This window comes from Odontesthes bonariensis, chromosome 10, assembly GCF_027942865.1.
Source record: "Odontesthes bonariensis isolate fOdoBon6 chromosome 10, fOdoBon6.hap1, whole genome shotgun sequence".
Classification (NCBI taxonomy): domain Eukaryota; kingdom Metazoa; phylum Chordata; class Actinopteri; order Atheriniformes; family Atherinopsidae; genus Odontesthes; species Odontesthes bonariensis.
In genome coordinates this window covers 10458777-10486268 of record NC_134515.1, presented here as the reverse complement: position 1 = coordinate 10486268, position 27492 = coordinate 10458777, and the positions used below count along the sequence as shown (strand labels likewise).

Genomic DNA, 27492 nt, shown 5'->3' with positions numbered 1-27492 from the left:
TGTTTGTATCTGACATACAGATGCCTCTCATTACAGTCTCTGTTGAACATTTCAGTTGCAGTCGTGCACCCAAAAAAAAACTTAATCCCTACCTCTGATAATAACCACAGCAACACTGTTGAGTGGACCTCAGCAGCATTACAGAAAACCTATTTTTCTCACTTTGAAGTTTTCCTACTCTTTGATGTTTTGACTCAGTTTGAGTATTGCTCACGGAGAGAATGTGAAGCGCTCTTTTGTGCCGTTTCCTTTATCGTCTTTGCTCTCTTGCAGATCTTCTGAGGATGACAAAAAAAAAAAAAAAACTTCTTGTCATCCCTCTGCTCTTTGAACATCTGGTGTTGTGTGAGTTTGTTATCCAGATCGCATTTTACTCCCAAATCCAAAATACTCTGACGGCTTTATTTATGCTTCCTGTGAGGTTTTCACCATTTCATATTTGCTTTGCCATACCTTTTTATTTTTTATTGATAAACAGTGCTTGACAGATACTTGATCAAGATAACTTCCAGTTCACTTGATGGAAGAGGTATATTCAAGCATTATCCAAAGCGCACTGCCAAAAAAAAAAATCACGTCGGAGATTCCAAAAGAGAAGAAAGTGAAAACTATGACCTGGCCAAGCAAGTCGCCTGAACTTGGATCCAATAGAACACCTTTACTCCAAAGAAGAAAGGTGCATGAAAGAGCAGCAAAAGAAGAAAAAACTTTGTGAAGAATGACTGAAAAGCTTTCCAGAAATGTGTTACCATGGAGACGGGTGTTATTCACATCTTTTACAAGGTTCATTGAAATGGCTCACACAGACACACTCAAAATAACAGGGGCTGATCAAATCGTGTGTTTTGCTGAGGAATCTTCCATCTGTGTGAAATGGCCGGGAGGCAGCTCAGTGGCAGCCGTGATTAGAGCCGTCTCAATTCGCCAAATTCTAAGCAAAGCTCCACTGCTGCCTTCACGACCTCCTTTGGCGTGGGATACACCGGATTATCCTGTACGAAAGAAAGGAGACTTTTCCGTCCCATAATTCCTTGTGGCTGCAACTTTTTTTTTTTTTTAATTTTCATCAAGTTGTACAAACTGTGATTTTTGTGGATAAATATGAGGACCAGGAGGGCCGGTGTGAGACACAATGTTTATTCATTTACAAAGCTTGAAAATATCGTAATAACGGCGGCCGTGGCTCAGTGGGTCGTCCGATAATCTGAAGGTTGGTGGTTCGATTCCCACTCTCAATGCTCAAAGATGGGTGAACTGACAGCTGGAAGCTGAGTTGCTCCATCAGGCTCTTTTCCTTCTGCTTTCAAGACTGCCAGAGTCACTCCTCTTCTAAAGAAACCAACTCTTGACCTTTCAGAGATCAAGAACGACTGATGTCAGGACAGCTGAGTCGCTGCCCATCTTTCGCCGCAGGCTGAAAACCCACCTCTTCAGGAAACACTACCCTGATCCGCCCTCTAAGGACATCACCCGTTTCATCCCAGCTTCTTACGCACTTATTTGTTTCCTAAATTGTCTTTTTTTTCCCCCCATTTGTCCAGGTACCTAACTTACCGCACTTACTCTAGCACTAGTTATGCTATTAGCTGTTTGGTTTTGGAAGGAAATGCACTTATGATTTCTTGTGACCTGAAGTTCTTTTGCCTACCAATGTGGAACACACTGATTGTAAGTCGCTTTGGATAAAAGCGTCTGCAAAATGACCGTAATGTATGGTAATGCTCGCCGGGGTGCTGTGAATGGCTGCTCCCTGCTGGAGTGTATGGCATCTGTCTCCATGAGTGTGTGACCCTGTGCATGTGCACACGTGTGTTCAACAGGTGCCAACCTGGATGGGTTAAATGCAGAGGAGAAATTTTGTGCATTTTGTGCATCTACATGACAATAAAGTCTCAATCTTAACATTCTATAATATCTCTAATATGATATATGTGAGAAAGCCCTCATGTGACACTGCAGTGTAATCATATGAGACCCACATCACAGCTTAGTCCAAGGCTGTGTGTGAAACCGCCTACTACATACTTCCATACTGCATACTCATCAATCAGACAGTATGCAGAGCGTTAACCCACAATGCATTTCGCTCCTGCCCGAGCCGAAATCAGCCGGCCTGAAGCTGATTTCGCTTAAGCTCTAAACTCGTTTAGATCCCCAACGTGTTGAAAACCTGCAAAAATACCGGCTATTTACCATTTTGTTCCAACGAATTCTGGAACAAAAAAACGAAAACTGTCTTTTCCATGTCAGCCTGCTTCAAACTTTCTCTCTCCATCACTGTTTTTTCCATGCGGTGCCACGTTTTTTTTTTTTGACCACTCATTTTCTGTCATAACCATCGGGGTTTATTTCTCCTCTGCCACTCTCAGCTCTCTGAAGTAACGCCAGAATACCAAAATAAACCACTCAGACGGAGTTGCTCTTGCTTTGCTGAAGACCAGAATAACTCGGAACTTCGACTTGATTTCGAGTGGTTGAGGAGCGAGGGAAGCAAAGGTGACTTGAAATAGAAGAAGTGTAGTGCACGTGGTGGGCTGCAAGTCTGATTGCAGGCTCAGCGGAGGTCCGCTCGGTGCTTTTGACCGTCTCTGTTTTGTGTTTTCTTGTTTATCCACCCAACCCGATTCTCATGCAGTCTCAGGATCAAGCTGTCAGATTTACTTAGTCATATAATGAGCAGACTGTCAGCTCATGCTGTCTGCCTTTTAAATCCTCAGATCTCAATTTCTTGTCCCCTCGATTTCATGAGACCAATCTCGGAAAGACGCAGTGACAGTGGCTCGACAAACCCAAGAAGCTCCACTGACATTTACACCAATGCTATTCCCTCCCTGAATTTAATTTAAATCAAGATGTTTTGGCAATAAATGTAATTCAAATAGGAAATAGCCCTATTAAATAGATATTTTTCTTTACATTTGTCTCCCTATCAGAGTAGATTAACTATAAAAAACATGCTTTAAGTATGCAGTGTACTAAAGGCTTACATTCCACACTCTTTGACAACAGGACAGTGCATTACTGGACATGTGCTCAGAGTTAGATGAAAAAAATGTTATCGTAATGTCTTTGGTTGAGTTTTAGTTTAGATTTAGTCTGCTGCTTTTTGGATGACCGTGTTTTGTTTTTTGGTTCCTGTTTGATTTTGAAATGCTTTTGGTTTGTTCATTCATCTTAGCTTCAAAACAGCTTTTAATTGAGAATGATATCACAGAATGATAAATTAATCCGAAATGTCAGTATTTAGCGTCAAAAAGTCAGCCAACCTGAACTAGTTTCTTTATATTTGTCTCGCACGGATGCGGACTTTCAAAAAGCAAACTTAATTTATTTTCACAAAAACGCTTAACACAGAACACGGCTGAGCCGGAAAACGAACTAAACCGTGAGAAAACAAAACATTAATATGACAATGAAAAAACACTGAACTTGACTTGATTTGACATGACATTAAATTGCTTAGCTTGGCTTACTGTGACAAGGACCATGGATGACAGACTAGGATCTGACAAAGTGAAAGGGGAAACCTGGAAACTAAATAGAGGACTGGGAGTGATTAGTGACAGGGTGCAGCTGGTGACAATAACAGACAGGTGAGGGGAATGAACTAATGATCAGAGTGAGGGAAAAACAATGGCAAAACTAAAACATGGCAAAGCTTAACTATACATAGACTTAAAAACTAGCACATGATAAAACATGAAACTAAAAACATGGGGAAAGTCCCGTGGGCGTGACAGTCTCAAGACACTTGGCGGTGCTGAATACCTCTCTTTACCTCTGAAGCAGTGGCGGCTGCTGACTTTTAAAACAGGGGAAGCCCATATTACGCGTTCAGGGTTGTAGTGGCTCGTGCCATCCCAAAGCAGAAGATAGCAAAGTTCAAAAGAATTAGTTATAACATAGCTGTGTCTAGTATGACAAGTATGCCCAGCAAATACACAGAAAGGAGGTATAGACTTTGAAAATTCACACAGCAAGGCCAAAATCAAGTCTGATCGAATCTAAGGCCTGTAAATGGCTGGATCTGTGGCTGGATCAGAATCTGTGGAGCATTTTTCCCTGTCATAATGAATAGTTTGATGGTGGTGGTAAGTATTCTTAAAAAAGGTAACATTTGTGAATGGGCATCATGAATTCTGGAAAGAAACAACTAAAAGTATTACAGCACTTTCACAGACAAGCAGTCTCTTTCGTATCCGCTTTGGGACTGAAGTTCCAGCGTGCTTCTCCCCGCTTAAAAATTCGGCTGCCACAACATCTCTCATGATGGACAAACACTAACTCCAACCATCAGGACACAGCCCCTCATATTGACACGCCCACATCTAATCTACCCCCAGAGACGCCGAGCAGCCTCGGAAGTGATGAGTTTTTGTCGATTTAGCCAATGATGACGTAGAATTGTAGCAAAAAACCTGACTCTCCCGCCCCCTCCTGAAGCCGGGCAGCCCTCGGCTCGGAAGCCTGGCTGTTAGTGGCGGCTTCATAACATGATTTCCTCAGTGAACGGCGGCGATTTCAGAACAAATCACTTCATTAAGCTACAGGACAACATGTTGTAGTTATGAAAGTAAATGCATATTGGGCATATCTTGTTTTAACTGTTTAATAACTGTTTTATCGTCAATTTAACATTGAAGATGTAGCAATTTCGCCAGAGAATGGGAGAGGCTGTCCGGCTTCCCGTGTTGTCTCTGAATAGCCGCTGCTGCTCTGAAGCAATGCCTACCCCCTACTTATGGGGCTGTGAGTCTTCTGCTAATCAGATGCTTAGTGGTTCGATTCCCGGTTTGGTTGAATCCCATTTCAAGCTATCCTTGGGCAACCCCACAATGCCTCTGATGCATCCACCGGTGCATGAATGAGTGTGAGAATAAGCTCTGCTACACAGCCTCTAAGACTGAATGAGCTGTAAGAGTGTGTGAATAGATGAATACAGCTAGTTGTGTCAAAGCACTTTGAGTGGTCAAGCAGACAAGAAAAGCAGAGTTCATGAATCATTTTTCTTTCATAGATATGACAGATCTTCTGCATTGTTTTCTCCATTTTTTCCTTCTTTTCCTATTTGATTTTTTCATTTGTTTGAGATTCCTGCAGCTTCTTTAGTTTTGGTTAATTAGTTTATGGCTCTTTTTCATCTTGACATTCCGCTTGTGAGTTTGTATTTGAGTCCTCACTGATGTGTGAAAAAAGATCATCATAATAACCAACTTTAACCCTAACCCTCAAACTCTAATAATTTTGCATACCGTTATCACAGCTGCTTTTACAGAAAAACAATTGGCAAATTCAGTTTTTCCTTACTCTTCCATGTCGTTAAGCCATTTTGGATTCATTCTTTAATTTTTAGGTTTTGTAGAGCAGATCTTTCACATCATGCAGTGCAAAAGTTGAGGTGTTTTCCCTTTGCTTTACAGCCCTCCATACATACAAAATAAACATGGCGTGTTAGGAAAACACAGTTCTGAGCATGTCCCAACCGGCCCTGCCAGGTCAGAGCAACTCGCCCCATCAGTCCAGAACTTTCTTCACACAACTCCTCCTTCTTCCCCCACTGCTAAAATTAAGACTGACCCTCCCTTTCAATTTCTATTCATTTGAAACAAAGTAATATGCTCCTTTGAAGTTCTGAGATGTAATTATATCCAATTTTTCTGACTTGGGAGTTAACGCTGTCCCTCAGGCTGACCTTCAAAGACACTCTGAAAGTCTTACTAGAACTCCAGCACAACCACTTTAAGTAATCTTACCTGATGCATCGAAGAAATCGAAGAAGAAATAATAGTGATTTTCGTTGTTTCACCAAAGGTAAAACCAACAAAAAGGTCATTCTACAGGTTTGCTCCTCCGTCACTGCTCCTCTCTTAATGCACTTCTAATTCCTTTCTCACAACAGTGTTTTCATCGTCCTCCTTATCTTCCTCATTTTCCCCACACAGTTAATTTGCTGTGCTTTGTTCCTCCACCACCCCGAGGATCAAGTTGACCTTCAAGACCTGCACGGGAAGGCACAGCCACACAATGCTCCCCCAGCAAGGCGAAGCACAGCAGGTGGCCAGCGGTTAAATTCAAGAGTGATTAGAACTTCGTGTCCATAGCAACGACACAGCTAATTATAACCGCTCGTCAACAGAATCTGCCAAAGAAAATGCAAGTTCATGCAGTTTATACAGTCTCTCAGGAGTTGGTTTGCGGTGGCACGACATACGTTAAACCAGGACGAGGACACAATGGGATACAAAAAGAGAAACAGACATGTTCTTTGATGCATCCCTTTGAGAGGTTAAACTTTCCTTCTCCACGCAGATCTGATGTCTTTGTCTGCTGCTCCTTTCTGTCTCCACACTGATGAAGAGATTAACCCTCAGATGACAGCAGAGTTAAATGCTTCATCTGAAAATGCAGACTGAAACAGGCCACCTCATTCCTGCTTTGAGGACTGCACACCTAAAATAATGCTCTGGCAGTAGAGGTATTTCAATGGAAACCGTACATTCATAATACTGTCGAGTTCTTCTGGCCAATTGAAAAAGGAGAAAATATACAATTTCATTCACTTTTTTTTTTTTAGGATATTGTAATGCAACAAGTAAACAACTGGGAATGGAATTTCAACAGTGAGGGATTCTGTCACAGAATTGCTTCTTATTATGAACGTATTTGACTTGATGTATCCAGGTGCGTATTTCTACCTCACGCTAACATAATGTGACTGTCACTCATGGTTTTATTATATTATGTAAAGCACTTTGTGCTGCTTTTTAGTATGAAAAGTGCGATATAAATAAAGTTTGATTTGATTTGATTTGATTCATACACACGTGTGTGTCTGTGTCAAATGCAAAAGTAAATACATTCCTTCAAGTATTGTCAAAGCTCTAGAGCACTTTAAAGTTCGGTGAGGTTTACTGCCGTGCAGCTCACGTGTCACCTGGCCTTTCACGTGTCATAGTGGCTGTGCAAGAGTGTTTGGGTGGCATATGAACTTAGTTATCTTAATTGTGTCATTGTCTACACCTGCAAAGCTGCGGACACAAGGCACACCTGGTGAAGCATGCTCAAAGTGACTTACTCTTGTGAATGACATTTTGAAATTGACTTTATTCATGAATTTGTCTCCTTTTCTATGAGCCAGGTTTTGATCTGAACTTTGGTGGAATGCAACTTTAATTAATTAATTCCCTGTTGAGTAAATGTACATGTAATTTTTTTATTTTTTTTTTTAGATTATACAGTGAAAAAAACCTGCTTTTTTTGCATTTGTATTTCTTTGTTTTGCAGGAAAGGTTCTGGAGTGCTGCTGGTGGGTGAGGATAGTTGAAGCATTTTGATGTGGGGAGTTCAAAGGTCACAAGCTGCTGGGTCTGGTAGGCATATAGCAAACAGAGATCCATTTTTTTCTTTGCTCCTGATATTTTCTTTAGTGGACTGTAAATCTGAACCTGAGAAGAGGCAGAGTCACAGCACATACAAATGATTTCCATCATCCTGGGTAGAATTGGTGTAGCTATACTTGAAGAATTTAACAATGCCTGGACTTCATGACAAAAGTAACTTCATCCATATGATCCATAACCATCGTGGTTTTTGTACCTGTAGAAACGTTTTATTTTAAGACTTATTGTCATGCAGATGCTGTTAGGAAGCTGGGGTTTGGGTTTCTGTTTTCTCCACTAGGGGGAGTTCTGGAGCCTACCTGGAGGACGGTCTCCTGATTATTGCTCACACCTGATTCTCATCAAGAATCATCAGCAGCAGGATAAGAGGAGCAGGTTGCCAGTCCTTCAGCGCCTGAGTGTTAGCCATACATGGTACTCTGAGCTGTTCCTTGTGTTTTCCTGGTTTAACCAGATTAATCTTATGAAGCTAAATTTTGCAGACCTAACCCCTCTGTGTTTCTCATCAAAGTTACCTTCCTGTTGTCTCCTTATCTGTCATCTCAAGCTCTTCAGTAATCTTGTGCCCTCAACTGGATTCTTGGATCCATTTCCACGGCTGGCGTAACCTGCTCCTCCTCCCTGTGAACAATACGTCCTCCAACTCACACCCACTACGAACTCCCTCTGGATTTTCCCAAGGATCCTTGGACTCTCTGGAACTCACCTGGAAACTAGGGCTGGGTGGATCGATTTAAAATATCGATACTATTGTTGGTATTGGGTATTGTTCTATACTTGTGTGATGAGATGGATAGTTTCAGTTTTTCCTCTGTGCAACTCCAGGTATTTACAGAGTGACCGACTGGTCGTACAAACCCGCTCTTCTCTCCTGCTCAATTAGCCCCTCCCCTGACAGTAATTGCAACATCTATACCAACAGAACAGGATTTTCTCCAAGGCAGGTCAATTAGTAAGTGAGAGGAGAAGTTCAAAAAAAGGGAAAATGTATACATGTTATTGTTTCTGAACAAAAACCTATAAATCTGTTCTCAACAAGGGGACAGGTCTCAAAGTGGGACCCTCGGGATCATTTCTAGGACCCAGGAGGGCAAAAAGACAGAGCCAGTAGGAGTATTTTCTTATTTATGTACTTGTATATTTATTTATTTGCACAACTTACTTAATACATTTAAAATAAAAAAAAAAAATAATAATAATCTTGAGTTCGTTAATTGCAAATGCAGATTAGCACCCCAAAAGGGAAATTTAAGTTTTCTATAAACATTTCTGAGTTACATAATACAAGTATTTTTATTTGCCTGAAAACTTTTTCCTGCTTGTATCATCATGAACATGATTAATTAAAGGGACACTATGTAATAAATTAAGTCATTTATTAGCTCAAATCAACATATTCAGTCATAAGTTAGTCCTCATTGGTGTATAATGATCTGTCAAAAATCTCACTTATCCTCCTGAGTGAAGAATAACTTGTCTGTATCTACATAGAGCAGGTAAGCTCTATGGAGGCTGCCATGTCCTTCTGGTCTATGAAAAACGACGAAGTGCCGAGAGGGACATAAAGCACTTCGAATCGCGATTTCCCCACCAGGCCTACAAGCAGAAATGACGTCATTGTGACGTCATTTCCGCCAAATGGCTTATTACAGCCGCTAATGCTAAATAGATTTTATTCCTTGGCACATGTGTCTTTGTGTTCATTAGCTTTCTTTTTGTAAGTGCATCATCTTCTTCTTTTTATTATTATTCCTATGCTCCCCCTGGATATCTTCTTTTTGGCGTTATGCTCACATTTGTAAACTGTTATTTTGTTGATTTACTAATTAAGTTTTAAAAAAAAAATTAAAAAATGCTAAATAGATTTTATCTCGTAAATGATCCCACTAATAATGCATTGATTGTTACCAAACTTCTGCCGTAGTACACATAGGCTCTTAACTCACAAAACGAGGCATTAGAAAGTTTGTAAGTTTACCGGGAGTTTATTTACCGCTGCTAATGCTTCTATTGCTAACGTAGGCTAATGCTAACGCTGCGTCGACGTCACTTCCGGTAACTCCCGGAATATGACTAATTGCATTGCTTGCACACCAAAGGAGATGTTCTGTTATCTGACATGTTACCTGTCATCTGTATTTATAGTGTTGTTGTATGTGTGTTATGTAATCCTTTGTACTGTGTGTCTTGATTTCTTTTTGTTTGTATGGACCTTGAGTCTGAAGCTATAGCTTCTTGAATCTTGACACATTCCGCTTGCTGTAGTTCAAGAAGTTGCAGCGCACATTTGAAAACGTGAGGCGCTAGAGAGCAAATTCATTCCACTTTGCAAAATAAAATTGCACCACTAGATGGGGGACGAAATTACATAATGTCCCTTTAAAGGAAAACTTACAAAATAATTAAATCATGAAAATTCAAGTTTTCATTCAAATTTGCATATTGATGATGCATTCACTTTATTAATTATGATACATTGCTCTCCCCTACACAAAAGTAGATGGTAGTAGTAAAAAGTATCGGTATTGGTATTGCTATATGCAAAACTGGCCCTGTATTTACTTGGTATTGGATCGATACTAAATTTTGCAGTGTCGCACAGCCCTACTGGAAACCTCCCTTGGACCCAAGCACCTGGCTTCCATTCATCACATGTAAGTCGTCCTTTCACAAAATCTTCCTGGCAAAACATTCTGGAACTCACCTTCTTCACTTCCCACTGCAGAGCCCAAATAACTCCGACCTCATCACCAGCTGCTCCGAACAAAGAGACTCTTCATAACTTCTTTGTATAATAAACTTTATTTACCATCATCTACCTCCATCAACAAAATTACTCCTTCGCATTTAACCCATCCAGGTTGAGCGTACACTCATGGAGACGGATGCCATACGAGCATGGGGGTACGGTGCCTTACCTCGGCCGTGGTAAGGAAGTGGACTGCCACCCCTCCAGCTGTCAGTTCACCACACTTTGAGTAAGAGTGGAGCCACGGCTGCCCCACGTTATACAGCAATATAAAGATGTGTTCATTGTAATGTACACCAGCGCTTAACACAAGTACTGATATTAATCAATGTCAAGTTTTCATTTCTTCCTCACACAATTTAAGTCTAGAAAGCATGGTATCCTTAAAGCTGCTGCAAAAAAAGTGTGCTTGATTTAGTTTTGGCTCGCTCTCAACATGGTTGGTGTCGGACATGTTCTGATAAACTTACTGTTTGCCAACTGTTCTGGACAAAAAGGCAGACAAAACCAGGAGCATGACCGAGTGCACATTTAAAGGCTGAAGAGCAAAACATGCTGAACAGCAGGTAGTGAGCATGTAAAACGGATATAAAAAGAGAGACTACTGGACTTGCACGTATTTGGTTGTAATGAAACAGCCAACAAATTAAATCTGTTGTTTTGCGTGTGGAACTGTGTAAATACATTTTTACAAAATGAAACAAGTGAACATCTCGAGGCGATTCATAATTTTTTTCATAAGGTTTTTACATGAAATGAGTCCAACTTCACACCATTTAGTTCATTGAGGACAAACTTTTGTTGCCTTTTTGTGCTGCGACATTAATAACATCAACAACATTAACACACTATTGGTGAAATGCTGTTGGACCAGCCTGTGCATTGACTACTAAGAACTAAGAACATTTCCATTTATGCAGCTTGTTTACCTTTCTCATTGAAAAGATAAGAATGATTGTAATGAAAATGTTTGTTTGCCAGCAGCGGGGCCCATTATCTTTAATGGATGCACCTGTGTTGCTGGCTTATTTTTACTCTCTATAGCTGTAGTTGATAATTGAATAGATTTTCTGAGGTGCATTTATTTATGACCCTGCTAACAGATTTAAGAAAGAAGCACAGACTGTGAAAAAGCAAGCCAACACGCACGTGTCTGCTCATGGCAGTGACATTTTGTTTTTAAACAAGCATTTATTGCTCAGCTGCTAACGATGCTAACAATTGAAAACAATTGCAATATCAGCCATGTAAGTAGAAGGATTAACTGAAAAAGGCAGATGAAGTAAACAAACTGGAGCTCCTTGTAAAATATATTTTTAAAAAAACTAGGGCTGGGCAAAGATTAAAATTTTAATCTAATTAATCACATGATTTCCCTGATTAATCACGATTAATTGCATTTGTACGCAAAATCGAAAAATGAATTCAAAAGTAGTGTATAGCTTTTAGCATTTAGTTTTATTTTAAATGTGCTGCCATATGAATGAAAGTGCCATAACATTTGTTGTGCAAACACACTTTTAACATCAGCATCTTTCTGTAGTTTTTATGTAGAAGCCTCGCTCCACTGTCTGTTTCCTTGAATGACTTGCTGCTATCAGTTGTGTGTTTTGCCTTTAAGTGATATTTTAGACTGGAACTACTATGGTGAGAAGACAATTCAACTTGGCTGTAAATGCAGGAGTTTTTTTTTAATTTATTTTGAAATGCGTGCTTTTATGTTGAAACAAGTAAAACAGGAAGTAGCGCCGGTTAGCTCCGTGAGCTTCACACAGAGACCGCCTGTAACGGTGATGTCTTTGAAATGAAAATGGCCGAGTAAAAGTTCCGTACCCTTCTCCATGTTTAGTGGATCCGCCGATTACTTTCTTTTCCGGTTCCACAGCAGACAGCAACAGAGTTTTACAATAATAAAACCTGCGTTAATGCGCGATAAAATATTTATCGGCGTTAACTCGCCCAGTCCTAAAAAAGACTTTAAACCGTATAATTAAATGTGGTACAAAGACAAGATGTCACACACTTTGAATATGATAGTAATACTCAAACTTTTATGTACTGCCGAACAAAAACACTTCAATGAATTAGAAAGTCTCAGAGCAGTAAAGATGGAGAAAAATGGTTGGAAATTTCCTAAAAAAAAAAGCAACTATTAGGCATTTTTCACAATCAACAGTATAATGTCAAAAAGGGATTTGGAGAATATAAAGAGATAGTTGTAGAGGGGAGAAGACTCAAAGTGGAATGACTATTTTCAGGTCAAGAAAACAGGATACCGGGGCGGTTGGTGGCGCAGTGGGTTAAGCAGCCGCAGTCTCTCTCACACTGTCCTATCATTAAAGGCATAAAAAGCCCCCCAAAAAAAAACTTTAAAAAAAGAAAACAGGATACCGTGTTTGAAAATGCTGCACTGACTCTGCATCCACAAATAAAGCTGTAACGCAAATTCATTAAGACAGAGCCGTTCTGTCATTGCATCCATTCCTTTATGATACATTTGGCTCATCCCTGCTGGCCTGTTCTCTTTGTCACATCCACTTTCCTTGCAGTCAAAAATAATTTCATCCCCAATTTCAACGTCTTTTCTGCCATCCAATCATCTTCTTGTCCACATTCTCTCTGCCAATCAGTCCAGAGTCCTCGTTCTTTAACTGTTGGTGTAATTCTGTTATCTGCCTTTCAGACCATCTTCCATGGAAGCTCTCTGCACTGATTCTATGCTAGTAAACCAACATTGACAAAAGCTGGATTTAAGTGCAATCCATCCATCATTAGTATGCATGTGCAAGCCAAAGTGTCTGCTGTGTAAGAGCTCTGTGATAATGGAAGTTCAGCTCCTGAGTGATGCGCAAATAATGTGCAAATCACAGCTTGTGTCTAATTTAGGATAAATTTCCCACAAGAACACAATCAAACTTTAGGTTGCATGGATTTGATTGCCATGTAATGGTAATTTGTGGCTCTTTTTCTGCGGAAAATGACAGTTTTTGCCGAAAAAAATGACTTTTCGGACAAACAAAGAGTCGCCACATATAGTGATTGAATTTGTTCTAAAGATTCCTCATAGCAGCTCAACCAAATTTGAATCTCCAGGAATAAAGTATCATAATATCATCTTTTAAAATAGGACATAGTCACTGGTGATGTTCCACAGTGTTCCATGGGATCTGACAAGGATGAATAAAAATCTCAGGAGAGTAAAATAAACAGATAAAAAGACGTGAGAAAGACGTGTTTAACCTTTTTTATTTGGTTTTATTTGGTCTGTGACACACAGAGCCAAGCATGCCCTTGGATTAACTCTTACATATGACTTATAATTGGAGTTGTTTGAAGAATAAACTAGTATAAAATGGTGTCCATGAGGGTGAAGGTTGTGTTGTAAAAAGATGATTGTTTTCTAATCCTAACAAAGTGGTGTTACTGCCTCATCCACTATCTATCATCTCTTGACACATCTGTCTCTCCTAACTTGTTTGATTTTGAGCCTCCCACTGGCGCTTCCCACTTAACCTCGTTGCCTTCCTGCACAGCTGCTCTGCGTTACTAATGAAGCCCAACACTGAAAGCACACGATGACAGTTGGGCATGCTGCCTCAGTTTTTAACTCTTGCACCCATTGTTGCGAGCCTTTAACGTCTTTTTCGCATTAGCTCTTTGGGGATGGGCCACCTGTATTATCCGACTGCCCTCACTGTTAACTCTAAGCTTTTTGAACATGTCAGAATTGTCTCTTTAGCGTCCACCTGGGCCCTGCTTCCTCAGACGGTATTTGGCTAAATCCATGGAAACCTGTATCTTTTGGCTTTATTACAGGTTTCTCTCAAGCAGGCTGTCAAAAAGAACACACCCAGGGTGCTGAAAAACCAATCCGATAGCTTTCTAACGGCTACAATTGAGTTTCTGTCCAGCATCAGCTGACACCAGCTGATATTTCATATCAATAGCCTTTTGGCCAATCTTATGTACCAAAAGTAGTCTCAAAGTTGAAACTAAAAGTTTTCAAATACTAACCACTTTCAGGGAATTTCTTTGTTTGCTTTTTACATTATAAACCATATATGTTTGCTAAATTTCTTTTTTTTATGTTCATACATGTAGAAAAAGTAATTATTCTCAGTTAGACATCCACAACACAATGTTATGAGAGAATAATTGGAAAAGAAATCTTGTGAAAATGATCGTGTCATCTGCACATTTTGGTGACTTCAGCCATTAACACCAAGCAAGAATCGCATCACAAGAAGATGCCGATTAATTTCACTGTACCTAGGGTTAAAGATATTAACGGATCCCTAGAAAGTAAGGACTTGCCTGAATATAGACCAACTCAAACCAGCCAACATGATGTAAGCAGTTCTATGACATCACTGCTTGACATATCATCTCCTTCTGATACAGCAAATACACAGTCAAGTAATATTCTAAAGGAAAATCCTGACCCCTTGACTCCTTCAGTTTGGGGATCCATTGGCTCCACTTGTCTCCTTAGAAAAAGATGGAGAATAGATATAAAGTTGTCCTGATAGATTACTGGTATCCCATGATTGGGGATGGGAATTGTTAAGAATGTAGCAATTCCGGTTCCATTATCGATTTCGCTTATCGATTCGGTTCCTTATCGATTCTCATCCGGTTATATTGTACAAATATAGTAAATATATAACTCTATATATCTAACTCTGCCTCACTCTTGTGAAAAGTTAATATCAGATGGAAATTATTCATACATCGTGTCGCTAACATTATTACAATCAACAGAACCAGGAAGTTTTACGTTACAGGGCTCTGAAATTTTAAATGCAGGCCAAGTGACAACACCCGCCCCCCCCGCCAGACCTGTTGGACGGGTCGCAGGGATGGGGGGTCTTTCATTAATAATATTATTATTAGTGTTGTTATTAATAACTGCTCTGGTCAGACTCATGGGAGACGTGCTTGTTTCCTGCCGTTTCCAGAACACCGAGAAACTGATCATGAGCATTCAAGAAAACACAGTCATCTTGTGATCTCGAAAACAATCGTTAAATTAAGTCGTTATCTCGAGAAAGCGATCAGAAAAGGGTTTATAGGTGCCACGTCCGCTCTCGGCTTCCATACTCCAGAGAAATTTATACTATCATTTTTTTTCAGCGTGAGAAATACAATGTGTGGCGGGAGTGCGAGACAAAAGACCGAAAAGCGTGACTGTCACGGTCAATGCGTGAGACTTGAGAGCCCCGTTACAATCAACAGGACCTGCAGGTTTTACGTTACCTGGGACTTTTGAGACGGAAGACGCTGAGTTGCCGTCGTCGCTTAGCGATGAAATGTAATCAAAGCTCTGCATGTGTTGCAGCTGGCTCTAGTATTGTCCTTTTTGGGGAAATATGACCAAACTTTGGAGCGCTTCTGCCATGCGTCGGGCGTTAGCGGAACCTATAAACGGGATCGTTAGGCAGGCGGGTTAACGATTCCACGGAGTCGAACTACTGGGAGCCGATTCTTTCCATCAGGCATCACTGATTGTTTAGAGTGTGAAATTATATGAATCACATGCTGTGGATTTGACAATCACCAGTTGGACAAAGGTCATCTGCAAAAAACTGCTTCTCATATATAGCTATAAAAGAATGGAATGAACTCCCCCAACACATAAAGTCCTGCATAAACATCAAAGATTTAACCAAACAAATTAAAATGCACCTACTATTAAAACAGACGTGCTCCCACTGATAATTGTTTTTTTTTTAATTTAATTTAATTTTTTAATTCTTTTAATAAAAAAAAAGACTTTTTTTAAAGAAAATATTAAATAAAATATTAATCAAAATGTATAATTCGGATGAACAAATTAAAAAGATTAAAATAGACCCACTGGTGATTAGGTTGTCTTTTTTAAATAAAGAAAGGAAAAAAAATTGTACTCTTTACCCCATCCCCCTTTAACCCCTTAACGCCTGAATTTATATTGCTGTATATAAAAAAAATGTTTTGTGTGTGTTTTAGCCTTTAAGTAGATGGTAAATAATGCTGAGATTATTAATTTCACTTTTGCACAAAAAATAAATAGAATTTTTTGTATGTTGCAAATTTGCGACAACAGGCATCCTGGTCAATTTGGAGTCAACGGTTACTCCGGCTACGGTTTGTAGCACAAATGCGACAATAGGGGTTAAGGACTACGGATGGAAAATAGCACTTCTGCTAAATCCGATGTAACCCTCTTGTTGTTGTTGTTGTTCATCAAATGGCAATGATTTATGGTATTGCATGCTGTCCTTTAAATAAACTCATTCATTCATTCATTCATTCATCTTATATCTTATATTCGCAGGCAGCAGTTTTTGTCTGGGAGAATAGTTCAGCAATGAGGACATAACAGCTTAAATGGACCGTAAAGCAGAACGGCTTCTGCTGTAGAGTTTGATGAGAGGGAGGATGGTTTTCAATCAGATCAATGTGTTTGTACATGTTTGATTTATGGGACATAGATTAGTTCAACTCTAACTTTAAGGCCTGTATTATGTTGCCTTTGCATCCACAGGTTGTGTTTTTATAACTGTTTGCTCTAGTACCAGAGCAGGACCTCAAGGGTAGAAAGAGTAATTATTTGGAGCCTCTTTTCATCGCACTGCTCACCTGATTAAAGCCTCTGCATTCTAAATACTTTCACATGAAGCAGAGAAGTCAGTTATTTTGTTTGTCAGATATTGCCAAATTACACATTGACCAAGATAAGGTAACTGCGTAATGTTTCTACAATCATTAGAGAGTGAATCATCCTTTAGTGAGAGAAGATGCGACCCTGCAGGGGTCTTTCCATCTCTGCAGAGATTAATCAAAGAAGCAAACACTGATGCAATTCTTTACCTTGAGCTCCAACAGCAGAATACACAGAAATGTCAATTTGACTTTTGAAGAGGGGTCATCATTTTTCTTTCGGAGTTGCAAAACAATTTCACAAAGCCATAGGTTATCTTGACCAATTAGCAAAGTAGTTTTTTTCTCACGGGCCACTTAAAAAAAAACACCCAGTAATCCACATTTGTTGATGCTTGTGTCTGCTGAAGAGCAGGATCAGCAATGTAAGCTCAAGTTCAACTCTGGGTTCAGAGCTGGTTCATTTTTTACCAGGGCAATCATCATGGAAACTCATGTTCTGGAGAATGTTAACTTTAAGATAAGATATCAACATATTGAAATCGCCTCCTCACAACCAAACAACTAATCTTGAAAATGTTCAGGAAGGCACGGGTGTAATGAGCCAGAGACCGTTTAAACCTTCATTAGAGCGGTCTCAGCAGAAAGGAACGCTAATGCAGCCAAATACAGAGACTGGCCGTTCCAAAGCTTATTTCTCATTACAGGGGATGCAGCGATACCACTTTTTTTTTCAAACCGATACGATACCCATACTTGGATCTGAGTACTTGCCATTACCGAGTACCGTACCGATACTTCTACCACAAAAAAATGCAATGAATTGGAAGACAGGTTTCGGTCTCACTAGCCTAACCACACTGTTCCTGATTAGCTCGGCATCTCCCCTAGCCGCCAATCTAAAAAAATACAACAAAACTGACAAGCCACCCACTGATCGCGGTCTTCATGCAATAAATTGGTATTGGTTCATGGTATCAGTTAACTTTAACGAGTACGAGTACGAGTATATTAGAATAGTATCGGCCCGATACCCGATACCAGTATCCGTATCGGTGCATCCCTACTCATTACCTTTAAAGATTTGGAACTAGAGCTTCTAATCATTTTTGTTTTCCAAAACGTTTTCTGCTCCAATCACCAACCATTTCATATGAATACACATGGATCCAGAGCAGGAAAACCTGGGTTGACTTAACAAGTCCAGCAGTGTGACTCCAGTTACAACCTTTTCTGTGCTGCTGGATGTCACGACTGCAGATAGAGGCAGTGTTGTGACTGCTCTTTGCTTTGTTTCAGATTATTCTTTTTCTTTTGTGTGCCAGCAGCATCTTTTCCCCCTGTTTTCTCTCTGCACCTCAAAACTGTCTCTGAAGCAGAGATGGGACCAAGTCCCACATGTGCAAGTCTCAAGTAAGTCTCAAGTCTTAGCTTTCAAGTCTCAAGTAAGTCCCAAGTATTTTTTTCTTGGGCAAGTCAAAGTCAAGTCCTGTATAGGTCAAGTTTAGTCAAAGTCAAGTCACCTTATTATTGCAATTTTACCTGCAGAATCTGATCTTAATAAAGTGAAAAGACAAGATATAAGTAACTGTCAGTAAACATCATTGGCCAATGTGTCCAACCTGTCCACCCCGTATCATATCAAGCTAACGTTAGCTAACCACCGACTAGGCTAACAGGATAATATTAGCTCATTTGACAAGCACTGACTGGTCAGAATGGATCTTTAAATGACGAACAAAGTTCGAAGTTATGCTAGATGCTTAACACTCAATTCATTCAAGTCATTGTGTCTAGTCAAATTCAAGTCAAGTGCCCAGTCTTTAACTTCCAAGTCCGAGTCGAGTCTCAAGTCTTTTATTTTTTTGTCAAGTCAAGTCACAAGTCATCAAAACAGCGGCTCGAGTCAACTTGAGTCCAAGTCACAGTGACTCGAGTCCCCATCTCTGCTCTGAAGTATGCTGGACGGTTGCTGCTGGAGAGGCAGGGAGGGGCAGGTCAGTCTGAACCTTCAAGTGCTTCATTTCAGTTTTAATTCATGTGGCCAATGCAGAGCTAATCGAACTCAGCTGTTTCTAATAACTGGCAGTTTTTTTCTAACTTATTTAGAATAAGTAAACGCCACTAAGCTTCATTCGTCTGTTTCAGACATACCTGTTTCTGTCACGTTCATGGGTTTTTTTCCCCCATGTTTTTAGTTCTGTGCTTTGTCAGGTCACGTCTTAGTTTATAAGTTCATGTTTAGTCTTGCCATGTTTTGCCATTCTTTCCTCAGTCCCTATGTTCAGGTCATCAGATTGTTTGTCAGATTGGTTGTCAGATTATAAAAGGGTTGAATATGAATTAATTTGAACTCAGTCTTGTTTATAACTGCAGCATAATCACAGTGAAAGGGTGTATTTAGAGCCAAACAATGATCGTTACCTACAATAACTCTAACAGAGTAGCTGTAGTGCAGATTCTGATTTGCATCGCTCTCAGTTACAATTATTGTCGAGCTTTTATTCCTGTGCAATCGCAGGCTGAAATACCCTCATATTTCAGCCTGCGATTGGACCTAATTTCCCAAGAAAACTACTCCAACACAGAAAAGAGGGAAAACATTGGAGGAGAGAATCGAGGGGCAGGGTACGGAGGAGAGAATAAACCAAATAAACAAACTGGCAGCTCTCTATCAATGGAAAGTATAGGGAAAATGCAGGTTATTTCCATAGCATTATTGTCAACTATGATACAACAACAAGACATCAAGTCTATTTAAAGAAACATATTTTAGCAAAGCAGAAAGGAGCGTATGACCAATCACATTTATCTTCATCACAGCGTTGGATACATTGATGGGAAAGTACGCTTTAAGTTCTGCGTAAATCATATATTGAAGCATAAATCAATCTTTTTGCTGTTTGCTCCTAGCATCATCTCATCGAGGAGCATCCTCAATCATGCCATGCTTCAGACAGTTTCCACCTCACAGGTCAGAGTAGGCAGAAGTGAGGATGAGAGAAACATTTAACACTGGTTACCACCTGTCAGATGCATTTCATTGCATTATAAAGAAGATGCATAAGAGTCAAAGAGGAGCTCACATGGAACCGCTCATCTGAATTCTGGTCCATTTACTGGTAAAAAAGACGTTATCATGGTCAAAGGAGCTGCCGTTGGTTTATAAGTCTGAGGTGACAACTGGGTGAGAGGATGTATGAGTCAAAAAAACAATCCTGTGAGGTCATAGTTGAATTTAACAACATGTGTACTGCTATCTATTACTGTTTGATTGGGAAAAAAACCCAAGAGATTATCTAACATAACCACGTTTTATTTGCTATCAGATGTGTAGGTGTGAGCATATATGTTGCACCCTGATGGGCTGTAACATTGTGACCTGGCACCACCTAGTGGTTTATTACCGAGTAATGACAATACCAGGGATGTGACGATGGTACCAAAAGAAAGTAAAATACAAAACATTTGTCTAAATGAGCTCAGACATTGGATTCTTGAAGTTTTAGAGGCACATGTTCCATCTCATAAAGCTGTGGCTTGCTTTTCAGTTTAGAATTTGAAAATGAAAGGTAAAACTAAGCCAGTGCTTTGGTTGTAGACTGTTCCCCTTTTCTTTTTTCTCCTCCCAATCACATGTTCCTTACTCCCTGATTTTTTTTTATTTTTATTTAGTGGTTGATTTCTAAAGAGCATTCTTGATTTGCTTTGCAGACATAAACAGGTTTTCCTTCATCATGCAAATGGTTTTCGGCTTAATATGTGGTCAATCAGCTTGTTTGTCAGAGTTTCCCTGTTGATTTGCCATAATCAAGAACTTTTCTGGGTTTCATGATAGACTTCTCCATCATGACAGAAACGACACACAGCTGGCAAAGAAACATTTAGTCACGGCCGTGGGGTTTTCTCCATGTTTTTAGTTTTATGATTTATCATGTTTTAGGGTGTCATGCCTTGGTTTTAGTCTTGCCATTGTTTTTCCCCTCAGTCCCCATGTTCTGATCATTAGGTCACTCACATCACCTGTTTTCATTGTCCCCAGCTGCACTCATTCACCAATCACTCACTCTTAACCATTTAGTTTCCAGGCTCCCCTTTCATTTTGTGAAAGCCTTGCTCATTTGCTGTTTTTCGCCACACCAGTCTTTTGTTTTTTTCTTGTCATAGTCATGTTCATGTTTTGTCCCACAGTTTAGTTTTTGTCACCCGGCTCTGCCGCGCCTTTTGTTAACTTTGTTTTTGGATAATAAACCCAGTTTTGCCTTACACCTCTGGAGTCCGCATCCGTGGCCTGCCAACCGACACATTGTGACACATTTGGTGAATAAGCTCAGTCCTGAACACCTTTTGCACTCCTACACTGCTTAATGGTGCGTTTCCACTAGCTCGCTTCGGCTCGGCATGCTATTTGCGTATTTCCACTAGCACGCAGTACCTGCAACCGGGTACACTTTTGGTATCACCTCAGCCCTGGTTCCAAGCGAGCCGAAGCGTTACTAAAACGTGACGTCAGCCGACTGCCTTCCACTGATTGGCCGATGAGTGTCGTCACTGGAAGCGTCATAACCGCGCGACGACCGACTAGAATGTAAATAAATACAAGACTCAAGACAAGACTCCACATTTTACTGCTTCAGTTTGTACTGCTACGAGATGGCTTCGCAGAGGAAATACAGGTGCTGGTCAACGAATTAGAATAATTTGAAATAGTGCAATCATTAAATTCTTTGAATGCATTTTTTGTGCAGAAAGCAAATCAGGTGTTCACCGCACCTGTCCTACTCGTTAGACTAATCACAGAACTCGTTACCTGTAAAAAATTTGCTCAGCTGATCTTTCCAAAAGGCCCATTTAGGCCATTTAACTGTGACACTGTTGTTTTATTGAATTAGAATAATGGAGAAACCGTTTTATTGAATTAGAATAATTTTTATTATAATTCGAATCATCACTTTCTCAGTATTTTGTGGCTGCCCCCTTGGCTTGTATGACTGCCTGAAGTCTCCGCGGCATCGATTTGACCAGCTTGTCGCAAGTTTCCGCACTCACAGCTTCCCAGGCAGTGGCGATGTTCTGCTTCAGTTGGTCCAGCATAGTAGGCTTTCTGTCGCGAATTTTCCGCTTGACGATGGCCCAAAGGTTTTCAATGACATTGAGGTCAGGCGAGTTGGCCGGCCATGCCAAAACTTCAAGCTGTTTTTTAGTGAACCGATCTTTGGTCGACTTTGCCGCATGAGCCGGTGCAAGATCCTGTTGAAATATGAAGTCTTCTTCGCCGAACTGTTCCTCAACAGTCGGAATCAGGAACGTTTCCAGAACATCTTGATATACGGCAGCATTGACAGTCTTCTTGAGGAAGCAGAGTTTCCCTACAGTACAACCACGAGTGCGTGAAAAGATCCGTCAAGTTTCCCCAGAGCGTTATGGTCTGGGGATGCATGTCCGCTCGAGGTGTAGGGAAACTCTGCTTCCTCAAGAAGACTGTCAATGCTGCCGTATATCAAGATGTTCTGGAAACGTTCCTGATTCCGACTGTTGAGGAACAGTTCGGCGAAGAAGACTTCATATTTCAACAGGATCTTGCACCGGCTCATGCGGCAAAGTCGACCAAAGATTGGTTCACTAAAAAACAGCTTGAAGTTTTGGCATGGCCGGCCAACTCGCCTGACCTCAATGTCATTGAAAACCTTTGGGCCATCGTCAAGCAGAAAATTCGCGACAGAAAGCCTACTACGCTGGACCAACTGAAGCAGAACATCGCCACTGCCTGGGAAGCTGTGAGTGCGGAAACTTGCGACAAGCTGGTCAAATCGATGCCGCGGAGACTTCAGGCAGTCATACAAGCCAAGGGGGCAGCCACAAAATACTGAGAAAGTGATGATTCTAATTATAATAAAAATTATTCTAATTCAATGAAACGGTTTCTCCATTATTCTAATTCAATAAAACAACAGTGTCACAGTTAAATGGCCTAAATGGGCCTTTTGGAAAGATCAGCTGAGCAAATTTTTTACAGGTAACGAGTTCTGTGATTAGTCTAACGAGTAGGACAGGTGCGGTGAACACCTGATTTGCTTTCTGCACAAAAAATGCATTCAAAGAATTTAATGATTGCACTATTTCAAATTATTCTAATTCGTTGACCAGCACCTGTACACTCCTTGGTCTGTCGAGGAGGTCCAGATTTGTACGTTGCTCAGCGCCGTGTAAATGACGTCACGGAGGTTTCGCGCAGCCGTGTTACGACGACCCACGTCCACGTCGAGGAGGCACGAAGTGATACTCGGTTGTAATGGAAACACAACCAAAACGAGCCGAGCCGTGCCGAGCTAGTGGAAATGCGCCATTAGTGTGTTGAAAGGTCTGAACCTCCCACACTGTGTCTTTCAATGCTGAAGTTTAGAGATTCTGTATTCAAGTATACGATGATATTTTTTATGTTATAGATCGTATTTCAAATGGATTGTGAGTATCTGAGTTATATGGTGTTGGGTGGTAATCAGACCGTTTGTTGTGTTGTGAAACACTGTTGCAACACAAACCTTGTTACCAGACAGATGTTCTATGATGATGCAGTGTCAGTGAAAGCAACTGTCTGAAGCTTATTCTTCCTGATTCTTTAAACAGAGAGTGCTGTGACTGCCATCTGTAGGTCAGACTCACTACTTCACACCAGTTCAAAACCACTGGAGCATCCTTTTGAATGAATCTTTTGTACATCAATAAATCTAGTTTGATTAATAGAGATCAACTGAAAACCAGCAAAAGTTTTGGTTTTCTCTTAAACATCATTGTACAACGATATCTTTCTGTATCTGCTTGCCTTCATCTGGTTTTCAACAGGCCGATGAGAAATAAACGTCTGCCCCTCCAGGCTTTGCAAGAGCAAAACCCAACTAATTGATTGATTTTTGGGATGAGTTTGACAAGCTGAATTAGTTAATTTGTTCCATTCGGTCCTCAGGAAGATTACACACGGACACAAACAGCGAAGAAGAAGAAAAACATTCTGTTCAGATTTTTATAATTACAAAACACTTGAATCACTGATTAAAAATATCACAGATTTAAAGTCCGCTGCTTGCATAAAATAAAATAAAAACCAAACAGTACCAAAGCAAAATAAAAAAATATTTAAAAAAATCAGTTTACAGATTGGCTTGTCGGAGCTCAGGGACTGATAGAAAAGCACATTTAGGAGAGCTACATGTACACATTCACATGGAAGTCAACCTTCAACATCAGCCGAGGCCTGCTTAGGTCTTACTTTACATGAGCAGAGAACATAACGACAACACCAACACAGGCAAAAACAGCGAGTTGTTTCAGCATCACAAATGATACAGATGAGTGGAGCGTTACACTTATCATAACACAGGGAAAAGAAATCAAATGGAATCTGCATAAATACGCTGAATGACTTTAATAAAAAAAAAAGGAAAAAGCGCACAAGTTAATAGGCAAAGCTGCTTTGGCACATTTGCAGACCTACAGTACTGTGATAATTAGGTCCAAATAACAGTGCTGATTTCTTTTACTGTACGTCCTGCCAGTGTGCTTCACCGTCAGCAGCCCTAACTTACAGAGTATTCCACTTCAAGGTTCTTAAAGCCAAACATTGTGGTTAAAATCATGCCATTCTTTTAGCTGCAGTCAGCTGGGCAACATAATTAAGTGCAAACTTTCCATCGACAGTTCAGCTACATGCCGCTAACCAGCCAATAGCTGCTGTCACAGAGTCCAAAATGGTGGAGGTTATTGGCCGTGTCGCAGACTCGGCTTCAACTTTTCCGTCCGACAAATTGTTGACCACTACAGCACTGAATGTTAGAAGTTAAATCTTTGCAGATTTTAACGTACTATTATCTATTTTGGTTAACAAACTACACCTCAATACAAATGCAGCAGTGACTGTGCACGTCGTCATCTTGGTCATTGGCATTAAAGGGATAGTTCGCCTCTTTTGACATAAAGCTGTATGACATCCCATATTAGCGATGTGAGGTCTGACTTTTTCTGGAGGGACGATTTTGTGATGCAAATGTGTTACTCTTTTGAACGCATATTGTTTTGAGAAGCAAGACGCTTTATTTTCGGGACCCCAGCCAACTAGCCGCACTACCTTCGTCAACACCAAAACGAGGCTGGAACTCGGCTCATGGGACGCAGCAGGGGGTAAGAAACTGTTCATAAATGATATTACTAGTATGGGATGTCATACAGCTTCATGTCAAAAGAGGCAAACTATCCCTTTAAGACTAAGGTTTTCTTAATTTGGAGAGATCCGCTTTCACTTTGTCGCCTGATGGAACTTCACGGTCTGACTTCACCTATTCTATCAGAGGTCAACGGTGTAGACGCAGTTTAAACAGAACGTCTTCAGACACACGTTCTCGCTTGTCACCGAAGGAAAAGCTGTGATAGATTCGAATGGAAATCACTGCCTTCCCTTAGGGTGACCTGGTTCCAGCCACTATAAAGGTTATTCTATCGAAGCCAACGTGTCATATTCACCAAAGTCAAACTGCATTTGTAGTCACTTGTAGCATTGAACAGTGACTGGTTAGCATGAAAATCAGGAGATTTCAGGAGCTCGTGTTCAGTTTTCTGTGGCAGAAAGCGTCTCCCGTTCCATCCGGCCTTGCTCAGGCCAGCTGATCATTACTTTTGATCTGTAAAGGGGCAGATTTTAGTTGATAAGATTTACAGCGAGACACCATCGAGGCACACGTTTTGTTGCTTTGATTGGTTATACAGCTGGTTCATTCGGCTGTGTCGAGGAGAGTTTTGGTTGGTGAACACTGATAACATCAGCTGAAGATCAAAAATAACTGAAACATTCCTGCTTCATTTGGAATTGCTTGGATATCTCGCACTAAGATTCTGGTGCCTCGTTTTTATTTCTCCTTTTTAAACGCTGCAGTTGAGATTTTTGCGGGTCAACGCAGCCTTTGCGGGTGAGTTTTTTTTCTTCTTAAAGTGTCATATGCCATTTCAATGGGGAAGTGCTGCAGCTATTAAACTGGAGAACAGAGCAACCTTTATGTAACATCCATTACATATATATCACATACATATTGCAGTTTCCCTCTTCCAAATTTCACTACTTTTGAATACAAATGTAGTGTATGCGTAGCTATCAAAAATACACATGTGCTTTTCAAATTTATGATACATTTGTGCTGCTTTTCTGTAACTGATAGTTGCACATCAATATGTTTTAGTTTCAAGGCGTATTTAGACCCCAATTTTAGATCAGATTAATTCAGATTTAGTTTAGATTTAGATATATTTTATTTTCTGTAAAGTAAATTATTCATATTTAGAAATGGATTCAGACATGCAGCCTGTTCCAAATTCTTTTGTAAATGAGATTTCCAGGTTGGGATTATTTCCTTATTTCTACATGTGCAAAACTATATAAAATATATTCTAATAGTCTTAATGGGTTATAGTGTATATACTGACTGGAAAATATCCTTCTTAACAGTAAAGTGGGGAAAAAGTAGCAGGGTCTGAACTAACTTTTTAAGAGACTGGAAGTGCCTTTCCATGTTTGCTTTAAAGACACAATCGGATGATTGCTTGGCTACAGTACTGAGGGCCTCATGATCTCTTACAGCATATTAGACCATGGCTTTATCTGCAAGGAGGCAGTGAAGTGTAATCATCTTCCAGTACTTGATGAAATAACAGCAAAACAAGACACATAGAAATTCCTTTTACTCCCTCAAATCTTAAATGCACCGTAAGGTGTCTCATTGGCTTTTTAAAGAATGATGTACGGTAGGATACTGACAGTAAGAAATAAAAAGTGTCCTCATCATCATTCTCACATTCTGAAAACATTTTGAACTGATGTTGATTGATTCCAGATATTTGTAGAAATGCCTATGGGTACATAAAAACCTGTGTGGCTTGGCACGGTGAATCAAACACACATCAAAAACACACACATGCAGTCAAAGGATTTCGTTCAAGAGAGCAGCATGTTAGAAGTCGTCATGTGCTGCAGATGGTTGTCTGCGTGTGTGCATGAAGGCATTCTGGGGCTTTTTTGTCAGATACAAACAACTAGACTAGGGGCCTCTGTTATAACCTGGCATGCAGGTTGACAATGACGCCGTCCTCGGGCAGGTCTTTGATGGGCAGGCTGCCTTTGTGTTCACCTCCATGGTCGGTGCTCTCACAGCTGCTCTGAGGCGACCGTGGAGGAGGCTGGTACAGGATGCTGGCTAACAGGAAAAAGATTGTCCCCATAACCTGAAACAGTGGAGGGTGGAGGATTTAAGTAGTTAGATCAGGGATGTTATGCTAGCTGTCTAAAACTTGTAATTTTTTTGGCCCACAGATTATTCTACATGGCTGTCAAAGCACTTTGTAAACTGTTTTAAAAGGTTATTGTTATTATCATTAAAACTCTATGGCTGTGTTCGAAACCGCATACTTCTCCTATTATTCATACTGACTTTTTCCCCAGATGCATACTAGATTCGCCGAAATGTTGGGTATGCATCATGAGGTTACTACTCATACTCAAACTACCCAGGATGCAACGTAACATGACGTCGCCGATCGTCATTTCCTGTCAAAACGGCAGTTTTAAGCTAGCTACAACGAGGGTAGGTTCACTTCCTGTTTTCAAAACAAAAGCACCAATTGTATCGTAATGGCTTTCCCTATGATAAAAGGCAACGGGTA

At 40.3% G+C, this 27492-nt stretch overlaps 1 protein-coding gene across 4 annotated transcripts in view; it reads right to left on the bottom strand.

The window, feature by feature from the left end:
- Positions 1–23838: 23838 nt before the first annotated feature.
- Positions 23839–27492, bottom strand: part of slco4a1 (solute carrier organic anion transporter family, member 4A1) — a 35595-nt gene continuing 31941 nt past the window's right edge. For all 4 annotated transcript variants that reach the window (XM_075476209.1, XM_075476213.1, XM_075476211.1 and 1 more), the window contains one exon: positions 23839–27054. In XM_075476209.1, the coding sequence (XP_075332324.1) occupies positions 26884–27054 (171 nt within the window). In that variant the 3' untranslated portion in view covers positions 23839–26883. The remainder of the gene's footprint in view (positions 27055–27492) is intronic.